A 15,605-nucleotide genomic window follows, 5' to 3' on the forward strand; every position below is an offset into this window, starting at 1 on the left:
TACAAAGTGAAGGCCTTTGCAGACGATCTAACATTTATCATAGAGGAACCTCTAGAAACCGGACTAATATTATTACAAGACACAAACCAATTTGGTAAAGTGGCAGGGCTTAAAATAAATAAAGAGAAAACTAAAATATTAAGAATCTAACCAAAAGACAAAATGAAGAACTGGAGGAGAAACTGGGAATTTCGAGGGACAAGAAAATTAAATATTTGGGAATATGGTTATCAGCAAAATGTATTACAATAAAAGAAGACAACTACAATAAATTGCTATGACAAATAAAAAAAGATTTGGATAATTGGACTAAACTACAGACATCACTAATTGGCAGAATTTCAACAATTAAAATGAATGTATTACCCAAACTACTTTATCTTTTTCAAACAATACCGATTAAATTAGAGAAATTTTTTTTGAACAACTAAATAAAATGGTATCCAAATTTATTTGGTCAAGGGAAAAACGCATATTTAATACAAACTTCTACAAGGTAGTAGAAACAAAGGTCGCTTTGGCCTCCCAGACTGGGACCTTTACTTCAGGTGGCAGCCATGACATGGCTTAAGAACTGGATTCAACTAAAAAAAAGGATTCTTATGTTAGAAGGCCATGATCTCCAACTAGGCTGGCATGGCTTCCTTTGAAAGGGAAAGAATAAATCTCATTCATACTTCCAGAGACACATAGCAAGGGATGCCCTGTTTAAGGTCTGGGGGAAAAAAACATTACATGAAAATCCGAATCTGGTTATTAACGATGGAAACAATGACATATCCAAATACTATAGATCTCAGCAAAATGGTAAGCTATGCAGAATTCTTAGATGAAAAAGGAGAACTAAAATCAGTACAAGATCTGAAAATATAAGGAATAAATATGGAATGGTGGCCCTATTTACAAATTAAAACAAGATTTAAAAAAGATCAGGAACGATACGGAATAAACAAGAAACAAATGGAATTAGATAAAATATTATTAGGAATGAGAGGAAAAATGATTACCAAATTATATAATTTTCTTTTAAGATATAAAATGGAGGAAGAGATGGTAAAGGAGACAATGATTAGCTGGGGAAGAAATTTTGGCCATAATATAGAGTTAGAAAAATGGGATAAATTATGGGAAAGAAATTATAAATTTATGATGGCAATAGCTTACAAAGAAACCTCTATAAAATGTTTTATAGATGGTGTTTGCTCTCAGTGAGATTGGCCAAAATGTACCCAAATTTATCCCCCAAATGTTGGAGATGTAGCCACAAGCCTGGAACATTGTATCATATGGGGTGGATGTGCCCCATCACAAGGAAATACTGGTGCAAAATTCGGAAATGGTTGGAAGAAATTACGGAGCAAAAAATAGAGCTGAAACCAGAAGCATTCTTCTTAGGACTATTAGACCAAAAGAAATGGACAAACAATTTCAATACACAATAATACACATACTCACTGCAGCTAGGATTGCTTTTGCACAAAACTGGAAAAAAATCAATACACCTGCAGACAAAACAATAATTAGAAAAGTACTCAAATGTGCAGAGATGGACAAAATGTCAATAAAACTAAAAGAAAGAGAAGAATCGGATTTCTATAAAATATGGAATAGAATTTGTAAGTAGCTAGAAAACAAAAGCCAAAAGAGAAAATAGAGAATGTAAATATAATGGTGATATAAATAATTAATATTATTCTAAGTGTTAGTGGTAGTACTGTTATTATATTATTGGACAAGGTAAAATCAATAGGAAGGCAATACAGAATGGAGAATTATAAAGGTTAAACATGAAAACCAATACAGAAGGCTGTATAATCACTTTATATTGTTATGTATGTTTTATTTTTTTTTGTTTTTTCTTGTTGTATTTTTCTTTCTGTTTTTAAAGATTAAAATGTTTAATAAAAACTATTTTTAAAAAAGAGTAGTCTTGGGCAGGAAGTTCTCTATCCTTGCTATTCTATATCAGCTTTATTTCTATTAGGCAGAAATTATTTACCAATTATATGAACTTAAATCCTGTCTCTCTCATCCTTTCTTCCTCCTGACGTAGCACTCAAAGGCACCTTCTCCCTCAATCTAACCCCGAGCTCTGATCTGGCACCCCGTGCTAGTCTTTTGCTCTTTGCGGTCTTTGCTGATGGTGAAGTAGCAGCTGACACTGCTGTGTTCTCAATAAACAAGTGCTTCAAGCATAAGGTTAGTGTGCAGGTTTCTTGGGACAGCAAACAGTACATGGGGGAGAGAAACCAATCATATTCTTTGCAAATCAGCACCTGGAAATAGATAAATTGAAATAGTTTAGATATGGGCATTACTAATTTGTATATATAGCCACGTTTCAGATTAATTCTTGTCTCTTGTTGAATTGATTTTCAATTTTTTAAAAACCCAAGAGACCTGTATAATAATAGAGATCCATAAAAGGAATGATGCCTCATCCTAGCAAGAAGAGAAGGTGTAGAATATCAAAGTGCCTAACAATATATAATCCTAGCAAGTATGTAAATCATCCCAGCTACACCTCTTCCCCACTAAAGCAAGCAGGAATTTCCTTGAGCAGCAGACATACAGGAAGATGCTGGAGGAAGGTGGTCACTTCAGTGACAATGGGAAACATGTCATTTCATACAGTGGGGAAGAAAGAAATGGTAAATCTCTCCTATACATTAGCAAAAAGCAATTTGGATGACAGTATAACATGCAAGATGATGGACCGTTCAAGTTTGAAAGCCTTCAGTGTAATACTGAGGAAGAGCTGAGGATCTTTTGGAATACTGGTGTTAGATATAATGCAGTGAGATTAACGTCTTTGTCTAGTTAGTGATGTTGCTATGTTGGAAGAAGAAGATTTGAAACTGCAAAGATAGAATTACAGTGTGTGTATGGAATGTAAGAAGCCTGAAGAATGGGAAAGCTCAGCACAGTGAAAGATTAAATGAATTGCTACAGATTGACAGGCATCATTAAATTGGATTGGATATTTTCAGTCAGAAGATTATTGTCTACTATTCTAAATAGGGATAAAAACAAAAGGATATATTGAGCTTTGGAACGAGCTCCCCGTGGAGATCCAGACCCTTGCTACCCTCCCGGCCTTCCGTAAAGCTACTACGTCCTGGCTGTTCCGGCAGGCTGGAGGCTGTTGAAGTTTCCAGCCCCGTTTCGATTGTGACTGTTGTATATTTTTAATATTGTTTGTATTGTCTTATTTATCCCCTCCCCTGTTTATTGGGAGCCGCCCGGAGTCCTTCGGGAGTGGACGGCATACAAAACCAATAAATGAAACGAAACGAAACGAGCTTTCAACTCAGTACTAAGTGCTGTCAATGACACTAGTACTAGTTATGTGTTGTTGGGCATAGCTGTTCTATATTTTGGGTTTGATTTCTAGGTATAGCATCACTGTTTCTGATATGCATCTTGAGATGGGGATCCCACAGGAATTCCTATGACTTGTTGGTATAGACTGAAAGTAAGTAGAGAAGCTAAAGTTTAACAGTTCCATGAGGTTGGGAATCAAAATATTGGTGTATTTTGTAATGTTTTGTTCTTGTGTTGCATAGATATTATTGCATAGATATTATAATGGATAGCCAAGAAAACAAATTAATTTAGAATAAATCAATCCAGATTTGTTCTGAACCAAATATGTAGTCCCAAAGAAAAAATAATACTAATTCTCTTTTTCTAGTATCCTAAATTATCCATCATTCTTGGAGGTTTCCTTGCATTATTTATCTCTTGTATCCCCATCAATAGGTGACATTGGACTTCTCTAAGCAGGAAGAACTTCCAGGGGCAAAGGTCAATCTGCACATAGAAGCTGCTCCTGGTGCTCTGTGCTCCATCCATGCTGTGGACAAGAGTGTTCTTATGCAGACAAACGAAACTCTGACACCAGAATTAGTAAGGAAACACAGCCCTTTCCTCTGGTCAATGAATTCTTCCTTTCCTCATGAAGCAGTAAAAAAAAGCAAGCCGTGTGTGTGTGTAAATTAAAGTAAATGAAATTATAAGCATCTTGAGATAAGTATCTCATTTTAATATTAATTAGAAGTTTTCACAGAGACATTTCACTCAATGTCTCTGACACTAAAAAAAATAACTAGAGAAAGCTCTCCCGATTGAGGAAAGTGATGTTACAGTTGCACTTTTCAAAACATTATTGCAAATATTTTTCATATATTTTTAATGTCCTTACTGATGTAAAGGTTAGGATCTTAATTTCTAAGATAAAACCATACATTCCAAATTGGCTAAATTGTGTGACTGGAACAGTGTACTGCATTTTTAAAAATTTGCTCAGATATCTAGGGATGTTTCAATGTGGAAACAAATGTATGGGTGGGTGGTCCTGCTTTGAAATTTTGATGAGATGGTTACTTATTTCTGAATCATGTGCAAATGCTACCAGGAATCAGACTTCTATAGATATTATGGTTATCATTCTAAACACTGCTTTGTTCTGGTTTGCTTTTGTTTATGCCAATTCTCTCTGCTTTCAGGTGTATAAGTCACCTTACCATTCCTTTGAAGCCATGAATGCAAGAGGATTTCACTTTTATTTGGAAGATTTTGAGCCCTATCCTTGTCTTCCTTCAAATAGTGAAAGGCAAAAAAAGAGTTTGATAGCTCCCTGGTTTCAAAGTCAGGCTGATGCTTACAGTCTGTTCAAGGTAAGTAACATTTGCAATGAAAACAGCTTCCTCCAAAACCTACACTGTTTTGGTATTGATTGGAGTTACATGAGTAGGACACCTTAACGATTCTAAATAGTGAAATAAATCACAAGACTTGTTTAAAAAGAAGTTCTGGGAAAATTAGGTTGTAGGGTTATGGAAAGCAATTCAGTATTTAGGGAGGGAAATGCTGGGTTTTGGCAAATAGTCTTTTGAGCATTTACCAAGCAATCAACCTTCCCCCTCCCAGGTGTCACCGATCATGTACAATGAAAATGGAAGGCAGGCTCTTCTCTTCTTTTAAAAGCCACCTGTTTCAATGACCTTGGTACTCACAAGAAAGCATTTTGTTTTGACTGAATCCTAGCTATCTACTTCCCCCTCCCTTCCCCCTTTCAGGATCCCAACTAACATATCCCTGAATGAAAGAACTCCGATGCCTGAGGTTTCCCCAAAGAACATTTTATTAGGGTATGCCATATTGGCACAATGCTGGGGAAAACTGGCTCTAAAGTTTCTGCTGGTTTTCCCCTTAATTAAAAGTAAACATTTGTCACTACCCACCCAAGGAATCAGTCACATGGTCCAATCAGCGTACAGTCCAGATGATGGATGAGCCCAGTCTCCACCTCCCAACCACCTGCACACATGACCTTGGTTCCCAGGGGAAAGAATGTTGAGTAATTGCTATCTCTGCCTTCCTCTGCATGGCAGCCTTGTCTTAGTAAACTTCTTCTCCTTCTGGCAATTTTCCTTTCTGTTAGAGGCACCAAAATAATCCAGATGATATAAGGTTTCCTGCTGGGGCTGGGGGTTGGACTAGACGACCTCCGAGATCCTTTCCAGCACTAGATTGCTGTGCTGTTTCAAAGCATTTTCTAAAGCCATGTCTATTGCCAGGGTTAGCAGTCCATCCTTCCTCTGCTTTCTCTTTCTCTCCCTTCCTTCCTCTTTCTTCCTTTCTCTCTCTCTCTCTTTCTCTTTCTTTCTTTCTTTCTTTCTTTCTTTCTTCCTTCCTTCCTTTCTTTCTTTCCTCTCTCTCTCACACACATTTTAGAAATCACATCTAAAGGACCTCTAGAAGTCTTGTTCAAAACTGATTGTACTCCGTGACAAAAGCTTTAGCTCAGATTCATTAACTTGATTATAAATGATCCCATTTAGATAATTTAGGGATTTTTTTAAGAATGTAGAAATGAGCAAAACAATATAGTAGAGAAAGAAAGGAAGGAAGAAAGGAAGGAAGAAAAAAGGAAGGAAGAAGGAAGGAAGGAAAGAAAAGAAAGGTTTTCAGTTCTTAATATTTGAATGTATCTTCTTAATAAACATACTAGTAATAATGCATTAGAATATTTCCTTTCTCCTTCCCCCCCTCCCACCCTTCCTAAAAATTATTTGGGGCCAGATGCAATTCTTCCTTCCTTCCATCTCCCTCCACTTTCCTTTCTTCCATCTCATTTCCAGCTCCTTTATTTCCTTCCTCTTTAATGGGGGGAGGGGGTGGCTGGACTTTGAGTTCCCACACTCAGTTCCCCTAAAAATCCACCACTGACACAAACCCACTTCCTTCCTTGTCAAAGCCCCAGCGATTCTCCTGTTGATTTTATCAAAGCAGTGGGGAAAGGGGGAGGGGGGAGGAGGTGAGTGGAAGTAATGGATGGACCCAGGCACTTGTGCGCACACCTTTGGAGACAAATAATTGGAAAGGGATTCACTCCAGAAGCTTATAAAATTTCCCCATCACCTCCCAAATAGGCATGTGTGCATGCACACATTCTCCTCCCTCTGTAATTCCCCCACTCTACACACACACAGAGAGACATACCTCCATCTCATTCCAGCTCCCTCCTTCCTTCCTTCTCTCCCCTCTCATTTCCTATTAGTGTATTATGTGCCATTCAGCAAAAGTCTTAATACTTTGGCTTTGAATAATCATATTGCAGGGATGTGCAGTCACTAGAGGCAGGGGAGGTGGGGTCTCACCAGTCTCCTGAGGAAAAGGAAAGAATTTTAAAGAATTTTTTAAAAATAATTAAAGCCAAGGTAGTTGCTACCAGATTCCAAGTCACAGTCACTTGGAGTCTGCTTAGTGTTAACTATAGGAGGAGGCGAGAGAACTATGGGCCTCCTTTGCATAAGGAATTTTTTGCCTGTTAAAAGTTAAGCAAGGGTTAAAAAGCGAAAAATTTCGTATGCAAAGGAGGCACTGATTTTCCCGCCTCCTGATCTGGGAGCAGCGAATCATGCCTTGTTGCAGTTGAGCACGCTTACGTTGGGTGGGTTATTTCGGAGAGTGCGCTTCAGAGGAGAGAGGAGTTGGGGAGAAGGAGGAGGCTCGCTCTTGTCAGAAGAGACCGCACGAGAGCTTTGCCATCTCTTGCATCCCAAAGATGGGTGGGTGTGGGAGCTTTGGTGGCTCCAATTCTTCTCTGGGGAGGGTGTCTCCTGGGGCTGCTAGCTAGATAGAACTCCCGAGGAGCGATCCCTTCCCTCCTAGTCCCCCTCCCATCTCCACTTTACGCAGAGAAAAACATGCCAAGAATGGCACCGGGGGTTGCTCTCCGGCGGCAGCTGGGCTGCCGTTCGCCCTGTGGGTGGCTGGAAATGTCCACGCATTTCAGCCAGCCATAAAACACTTAGCCAGGGGTTTCCTTGCAAGAGCCAGGCGGGAGAAGCCCTCGCTTCTTTCTTGTGGAGACGGGCACTTTGCATTGCGGAAGCCACCAAGTGCCTTTGCTGCAGACCCGGGTGGGTTTCAAAAATTGTTTGAACCTACTCTGTGGGTGTGGCCTCCTTTGTGGGAGTGGCTTGCCACCCATGTGACCGGATGGGAGTGGCTTGCCACCCATGTGACCAGATATGAAGATGCCGACGACACTTGTCAGGACCACCTTAAATTACCTCACACACAGCACTGGCATGCATAAGAATATGATGTAAACTTGTTTTTTAAAAGGCATCTTTGGTTTGCGTTAAAACAACTTAAACACACGCAATGTTCTGATTGCACCACAAACGCAGTAGTCATCCTTACCTTTCACAGAGGCACTGAGTTTTATAAATATGAGCATGATAGGGTAGAATAATCATATCCAAGGACCAGTGGTGGGTTTCAAAAAAATTTGGAACCTCTTCTGTAGGTGTGGCCTGCTTTCCGGGTCCACTGGTGGAATCTCTTCTAACCAGTTCAGTAGATTTGATGAACCGGTTCTACCGAATAGGTGCGAACTGGTAGGAACCCACCTCTGGAACCTACCGCTCCATCCCCTGTACTGGCTTCTGCTTGTTCATGGGCTTTTTAAAAAAAGCCAAAAACTCCTTGTAGGGGTGGTGGTGAAGCTAAGGAAGAGCATCCTGTGAGGTTCCAGGGGAGATCGCAACTCTCCTGCAAAGCCCCAGGGCATTTTTCTTCTATTCCACGTCGAGAGAAGAGACAGCCTAAGATGGCTGTCACAAAGCCAGACACAGCTTAACAGCCAAGAAGAGTGCTGGGGTAGATTTGGTGAACAGTGTTTGGAACTGGGTGAGAAGGATCCTTTTTAATTCAAAGTGTAACCCCCAAAAGAATATTCAGGAAAGAGAGACTCATAATTACTTTTAAAGTGACAGCGACCGAGCTATTTTTGAGTAAAATCTTACAACTGTGAAATGGAAGAAAAAAAATTAAAGGAAGAAAATAAAAAACTTCTAAAATACAGAAGATTTGATTTTTAAATTGGACACGAGTTGGGCATTGGAAAGACATTTTAAAATGCTGGAACTATTTATATAAAAAGCTACTAACACATTTAAATCTTGGAGTATTATAGTAAATTTGTATAAAGGAAAATAAGCTTGAAAGCTTATTTAAGAGTGCCAACTGTTTTTTTTTTTCATTTTAATTTTTAAACAAACAGACAAACAAAACATATAACATAAAAGACATCTTCCATTGCGTACAGTGTGTTGATTGGTTACAAGGTTTTTGTGCCTTTCCATAGTCATCACTTAAACTTTATATAAAGTCACGTATTGTCAATCAAATATATTTGTATACATTATTATTATAGTACTTCATTTGTTTGACTATCACTATTATTTCTTCATTTTAAACGAGATAGTCTAAATATGGGTTCATTTATATTATAATAATTCATTACATCATCTTCAATATATCCAATAATAAAGTATTTTTATATCCTATTCTAAATCATTTGATTATTTTGGTATTGGTAATATTCTCTAATAATTTTCAATTCCATGGTTTTGGTTTTTTTTTATCTGACCACTGATAAAATAAATCCCATATCCTATAAAATTGTTTATCTTCTTGTTCTCTAATTTCATTTATCAACTTACTCATTTCAGCACATTCCATTATTCATATCATCAATCTAATATATATGTATACAATTATTATGATTATTAAGGATTAATTGAGTATAGCTATTATTATATCCTTTTTATGTGAAGTATACTAAATTTAAAGTAAATTTATATTATGGCATTTCATTACATCATCCTGAAATCATCCAATGATAATACATCTTTATATTCTATACTATATAGAATTGTTTATCTTTTGTAATAAAGCTTTTCAACATCATCTCCATAGTCCTCACAGTTTATATAGAATTTCATATTATCAATCTAGTGTATATAAATGCATTATTATCATTGTTAATAATTTTTATTTGTAATATTTCATTTCATCATCCTATATCTTTCCAGTAGTAGTGCAGTCCAATATCTCTTGCCATTTGTAAAATCTGAATTCTAATTGTTTTCTTAATAAGTATTATGTGGACTTCTCTTGGCAACTTGTTGCTCATTGCATATCTTGTAAAGACTCAAAACCCTCCATCTGTTCCTTCCATCAGCTTGTCTTTAGTTATCACTGGTGCTTCAGCCAAAATTACTCTCATTATTTCTGCCAGATTTTCTCCCTTTTCTTCTTCCATGTTTTGAAGTCTGAAATAGAGTTCCAGTTTGTTGACCTCTCCTTTCAATATTCCATACGTATCATTTCCCTCTGCTCTCAGTTTGCTGTCAATGTCAACAATTTTCTTATCACTGTTCATTTTTCTCTGCAATTTTTTGAGTATCCTCAAATTTCATCATTGTTTTGTAAATATTCTCAACTCCGCCATTCTTTCTGTTCTTTATTCTATAACCTCAAGTCTCTTTTCAATGTTCTCTGTATTTTTTAAATTTCTAGCATAATTATTTGCAATATTAATTCCTTTTCTTCTTCATGTTGCATCATTTTTCCAGGTTGTAAGCACTGCCACTAAAACATCCAAGGCTTATTGCTAGGTTTCAAACAAATTCACTGTAATCTTTCAAGTCAAGGCTTTCTCTTTACTCCAGTCCAACTACTGATACACCTGTATAAACAAATCGTGCTCTTCCCACTGTCACTTTCAATAAACAAAATCAAGGACTTTGAGATATTAAATGTTCAAAGAAGTAGTGCTTCCAAGCCTCCAGCTTCTAGGTGACAGTGTTACTTCTTTTTCCTCTGCTTTTATCCCTTGCTTTGTTCCGACTTGAGAAAAAAATGTTAAAAGGTAAAATCCAACTGAGCATTGAAAAGAAAGCGATTCTTTATCCACAGATACAAAAAATGAGGAAAAATAGAAGAAGGAAAAATACTTCTACTTTTTGGGAAACAAAGTTGTCTGCTAGGTTTGTTAGGAACCTGTTGGATTTTCCACTTGGTGCAGAGTTTGTTTCCCAGTTGATGTCAGGGTAGTTAAAATCCCCTATTGCTATTGTGGTGTGCTTCCTACATAAAGTACCTTAGTTAGCTGACTAGCAAAAAGTTTATCTACTTCCTCTGTTTGGTTGGGTGGCCTATAGTATAGACCTGTGGCAATGACATTTCCCCCCCCAATCTTTAATATTGACCCAAATGCATTCAAGATAGTTCTCAACACTGTTGTGCTCTATTTCTGTAGAGATGTAGTTATTTCTTATATATAATGCAACTCCACTGCCTCTTTTATTTGGTCTATTTCTTTTAAATAATTTAAATCCTTCTAGCTGTATTTGTGGGTTTCATCCCACCATGTTTCTGTAATGGCAACAATATTATATCTGCCCTCATTTACTTGAATTTCTAATTCACCCTGTTTATTCCGCATACTCTGTGCATTAGTATAGACATTTGAGTCCATTTTGATTGACCTTGTGTTTACTGTCTAGATAACCTGTGTTATGCCTGACTGCCCCTATTTTCTTGCCACTTGTATGATTCATGCACATGGTATGGCACCCACTATTAAATGCTTGGTTTTGCTTGACAGCAGGAGTGATAATCTTATCCACACAAACATCTATGTTACATGCACTGATAACCCTATGAATTTTTGATTTTGGCAAAAATCAAAAATTGACGCACCAAGATTTCAAAGAGGTAAGTAAGAAAAAAAATTGTCCTCCCCGGCCCCCAGGAGCACTCTGCAGGCTTCAGCAGGGGTGGGATAAGGCAAAAACACCCCCATTTTTTGCCCATTTTTCACAAAAATGGGATGCGGGGCGGGGCTTCAGCAGGCCAAAAATGGCTGTATTTGATGTATAAGGCACACCAACATTTTCACAATCTTTTAGGGGGGGAAAGGTGCGTCTTGTACTCCGAAAAATATGGTATGTGTATTATTAGTAACCATACATTACTGTTAAATTAGTAGCATAGTTGTTAAGTAAATCTAGCTTCCCCATTGACTTTGTTTGTTAGAAGGTTGCAAAAAGGTGATCAACCACTAAGGTCACAAAACGTGAGTCAGTTGTCAAGTGTCTGAATTTTGATCACATGACTATGAGGATGCTGCAACAGTCATATGGGTGAAATATGGTCATAAGTCACTTTTTTCAGTGATGTAAATTTGAGTGGTCACTAGATGAACTGTTCTAAGTTGAGGATTACCTGTATGCAGTATTATTGAGAACACTTTGTGATGATTCCCTGCCAGATATGCAGGAAATATTTTTGCTTCCCAAAATTGTCCTTCTATTGTATCTCATTTTCAAACTGACCTTCATTTTGTTTTGTTTTGTTTTTGTTTGTTTGTTTGTTTCATAATGTCTATAGGACCTGGGTTTGAAACTTATCACCAACACCAGAGTTAAGAAACCAGTATCCTGTGAGCTGTCACATTTTCAGAGAAAGGTTTACCATGCATTCCATACCGTGGGAGTGCCATTACTTGGCAAGTTTCTTTCTAAAATGCACTGTAGAAAGAGAGACAATGGATCCCAGCTACAGCTGCATCAATAGCTAAAATAAACAATGTTGTTAAAGAACTTTAGGTGATCTGACTGAAACTTCAGTTCCTTAGATTGACAGTAAGTAGTATTGGGAGAATGGGGTGAGAATCTGGATTTTGTGCTGGACACTGACAAAATGGCTGCCATGGATGGTTAAGGATGCATTGCCTATTCCAGAAGTGGTTTCCACAATGACCTTTCTTATTATGAAGCCTCCATTTATCTTAAAGCAAACAAGTGAGGTTCCACCAGGCCACTTTCAAAGTTACCCTTTCTTCTCATTTTGAAGGAAAAGCAAAGACTTGTGCCCTGAGGGGAAAAAAAGAGAGTCCTAGTTTAAATAGCTGGGCAGGTACATGAAGTGGCCTTCTTCCCCTGTGATGTGGACACCCTAAAAATTTTGGAATAGTTTCAGACCATTATGCAAAAAAAGAAACAACTTCAGGAAGTTAAATGCTCACCTATTTTACCTCTGGGAAAGCATAAAATTTGTGTTTGACAGATTGTCAGTAACCACCCTCTTGTCATGGCCTCCACTCCCTCATCCCCAGGGATCTATTTTGCATCTACTTACAGGAGGCAGCCCAATGGATTTTTCAGTAGCCAATACAATTCCAGAAGCTCTTGATTCAGTCTCCAAGAAGGAAGAGGAAGCCAAACCTAGAACAAACTTTCCAGACACCTGGATTTGGAATCTGATCCCTGTCAAGTAAGTGAATGTTCAATGGGTGAGGAACTAAAATATCATTTCAGAGAATGAAATCTGCTTTCACTGGCTGCAGTGAAAGAAATCAGCCATTCCTTTGCATCCCACAGAAAAACAAATGCTTTCAAACATATTGCTGTCTGGACATTTGTATCTGGATCCTTAGATTTATTCAGTGTATACTTTGCAATGCACAAATATTTCAGAACAAATCTTTAATTTCTCTTTAGACACTGTTAATTTTTACATACTTAGCATTTTTAGATAATGGACAACTAGATTGTCCAATAAATAATCAATCCATTGAAGACCATATCCACTGTTCAAACAATCATCCAGTGTCTTTCTTAAAAGTGGATGCAAATTATTGACAACTTCCATTAGTGCATAGTGTCATGACTGAAGCTTGGCTTGCTTTGCAAATCCCACTCACAGATGGACAAGAACAATGGGGGGAGGGAATAGATTGGAATGCAGGGGAGGTATAAAGAGGGGGGGAATGCAAAGAGACCCAAGGTCAGCTGCTGAGAAAGTCTGCTAGGCAGAGAGTGAATTACCCAAACAAGCTGAACTGATTGGATGGAGTAAAGTGACAATGGGAAAACCAGGGGAAATGGGAACTATCATATTTGCATGTGAAACCATTAGAATTGGCTTTGCTACTTCCTTATCCATGTTGATAAATGATACTCTTGGTATAATTTGCCTGTCCCGGGAGTCTTTATTTGCTGTATGAACCATGTGGGATAGTTGACATTTAGCCAATTCTCTCATCAATAACCTGGCTGGACCCTACCAGAAGGTTTGAGCAACGATGTCAATAGAGAGAGACCCATAGGAAAAGAAGAGGCTGGGAGAAAGTCTGGCTTGAGAAGCACTGGCAATCTCCAAGGTTGGAGCAGGTGCCCAAGCTGTTGGGGCATGCTCAAAAATGAAAATGAAGAAGTTGAATCAGCAACCCACAGTGGTAGAAGAACACCTGAAGGAAGTCAAAGCAGAGAAAGGAATAAAGAAAAACCCCATGCAAAAGCATCCCCAAGCCTCCCCCCTCCAACAGAATGACAGTGTCCCAATAGAGATCTATGGAACCTGACATGCTTCCCCCCCCCTAAGAAAAGGAGAATTCCACCTGGAGACAAAGAAACTAACAAAGAGGAAAGAAAATAATAGGATCAATTAGTTAGAATTGTCAGGATAAAGTTGGTGGAAATGTTTAATTAATTTTGGAGCTCTAATGTGCTTTTTATGAACCCATTCATACTGGGTGGCCCCATGGTGTTTCCTTGAATCTAGAATTTCTTTGATTTCAAAATTTTGTTCACCCTCTACCATGATAGGTTGTGGCAGGAAAGGAGCTATAGGCCTTAAAGGCGAGGCCACCTCTGGTTTCAGTAGTTTGTAGTGGAAGATTGGACAGACTTGTCGTAATGATTTAGGTAATTGCAGTTCTACTGTGTCCGGGTTTATGATATGAGTGATGGGGAAAGTCCCTACAAACTTTGGTCCTAGTTTCTTAGATGGTTGTAGGGACTATAGGAATGAGTGGATAGGTAAACCCAATGTCTGGTTTTAAATGGCTTGGGTTCCACTCTCTTTTTATCTGCCTGCAATTTGTTGACTGCTTTGTCTAAGACTTCCAGGTGGTTCTTAATTGATTGATCCACTCCTTCAAGGAGGGGATAGTGGGCTCAGTAATGGGCAGCTCAGGCATTGTATTGAATTCTTGACCTGTAGCTACTTTGAATGGAGAAACCCCATGCTGGTGTGCATGGTATTGTTGTAACCAACCTCTATGAATAGTAATAGGTCTGTTCAATTGTCTTGCTGGTAATTAATAAAGCATTGGAGGTACTGCTATAGAACTGAGTTAATTCGTCCTATCACTCCATTTGTTTGAGGATGGTGACTAGAACTAAGGCCCTGGTCAGTTCCTAAAAGGTCTAAAAATGCTTTCCAGAATTTGGAAGTGAAATGATCCCCTTGATCTGATATGATACGACACGGGGCACCATGGAAACAATATATGTGGAATAGGTACAGTTTTGCTAGGGTCTTTGCCATTGGGATCTTTTGGCATGGAATAAAGTGGACCTGCTTTGAAAATAGGTTGGAAATGACTGCGTTTCCGGCACTCTTGGAGAATTCCACAATTAAATCCCTGGAAATCTCTCTCCAGGGTGCTGAAGGATCAGCTACCAGTTCCAAAAGGCCAGGCATTTTTCCTTGCCTGCATTTTGCTGCAATGCAAGTGGGGCAACAAGCAATATAGCTTTCAATGTCTTTTTTTAGAGATGACTACCAAAATTGTTGTTTCAAAAGGTGCAGTGTCTTCACAAACCTGAAGTGTCCTACCAGTTTTGAGTCTTAGCAGGCTTGCATGGTTTTTAGTCTCTCATTGGCTGGGACATATACTTCCACCCATAGTAGTCCATTTTGCCTAGAACAAGCGGTTTGTGGTTAAGAAACCACTCATCCATTTCTAGGACTTGTTTGAAAGTTGAGGTGGTGATGTTATCCATAGGTGGGTCCCCTTTCACTTGTGGTTTCCTGGTGACACAAGCTGCTAATTGCAATGTGGGAGGCATGGATTTAACTATTTCTGTCTTTGCACTATTGTACTGAGATAGTCTGGACAAGGCATCTACCAAGACGTTTTTCCCTCTCATTAAATAGCGGAGGGTGAAGTTAAATCACTGGAAGTACTGGACCCAATGTACTTGTTTGTGGGGCATCTTCCTTGGAGTCTTTAGGGCTTCCAGATGCTTGTGGTCTGTTCACACCTGGAATGGGATTTATTCCCTTCTAAGAAGTGCTGCGAGGTGAGGAGAGCTCACCTAACTGCAAAAGCTTCCTTCTCCCATACTGCCCAATGCTGCTTGGTTTTGGTTAGTTTTTTCTATGTGTATGTACAGGGCTATAATTGATCACCCCCTCATTTTCCTGGAGTAGGACAACCCCAACTGCCACAT

At 38.5% G+C, this 15,605-nt stretch overlaps 1 protein-coding gene across 1 annotated transcript in view; it reads left to right on the forward strand.

Annotated features, from left to right (window-relative positions):
• The window catches only part of LOC116505281 (alpha-2-macroglobulin-like protein 1), a 93,437-nt gene that overhangs the window by 42,460 nt on the left and 35,372 nt on the right, over window positions 1–15,605 (forward strand). Inside the window, exons 15-19 of the mRNA XM_032212440.1 lie at window positions 2,054–2,199; window positions 3,763–3,909; window positions 4,509–4,679; window positions 11,755–11,872; window positions 12,507–12,639. Coding sequence (XP_032068331.1) covers window positions 2,054–2,199; window positions 3,763–3,909; window positions 4,509–4,679; window positions 11,755–11,872; window positions 12,507–12,639 — 715 coding nt within the window. The remainder of the gene's footprint in view (window positions 1–2,053; window positions 2,200–3,762; window positions 3,910–4,508; window positions 4,680–11,754; window positions 11,873–12,506; window positions 12,640–15,605) is intronic.

The sequence above is a fragment of the Thamnophis elegans genome, chromosome 3 (genome assembly GCF_009769535.1).
Source record: "Thamnophis elegans isolate rThaEle1 chromosome 3, rThaEle1.pri, whole genome shotgun sequence".
Lineage (NCBI taxonomy): Eukaryota > Metazoa > Chordata > Lepidosauria > Squamata > Colubridae > Thamnophis > Thamnophis elegans.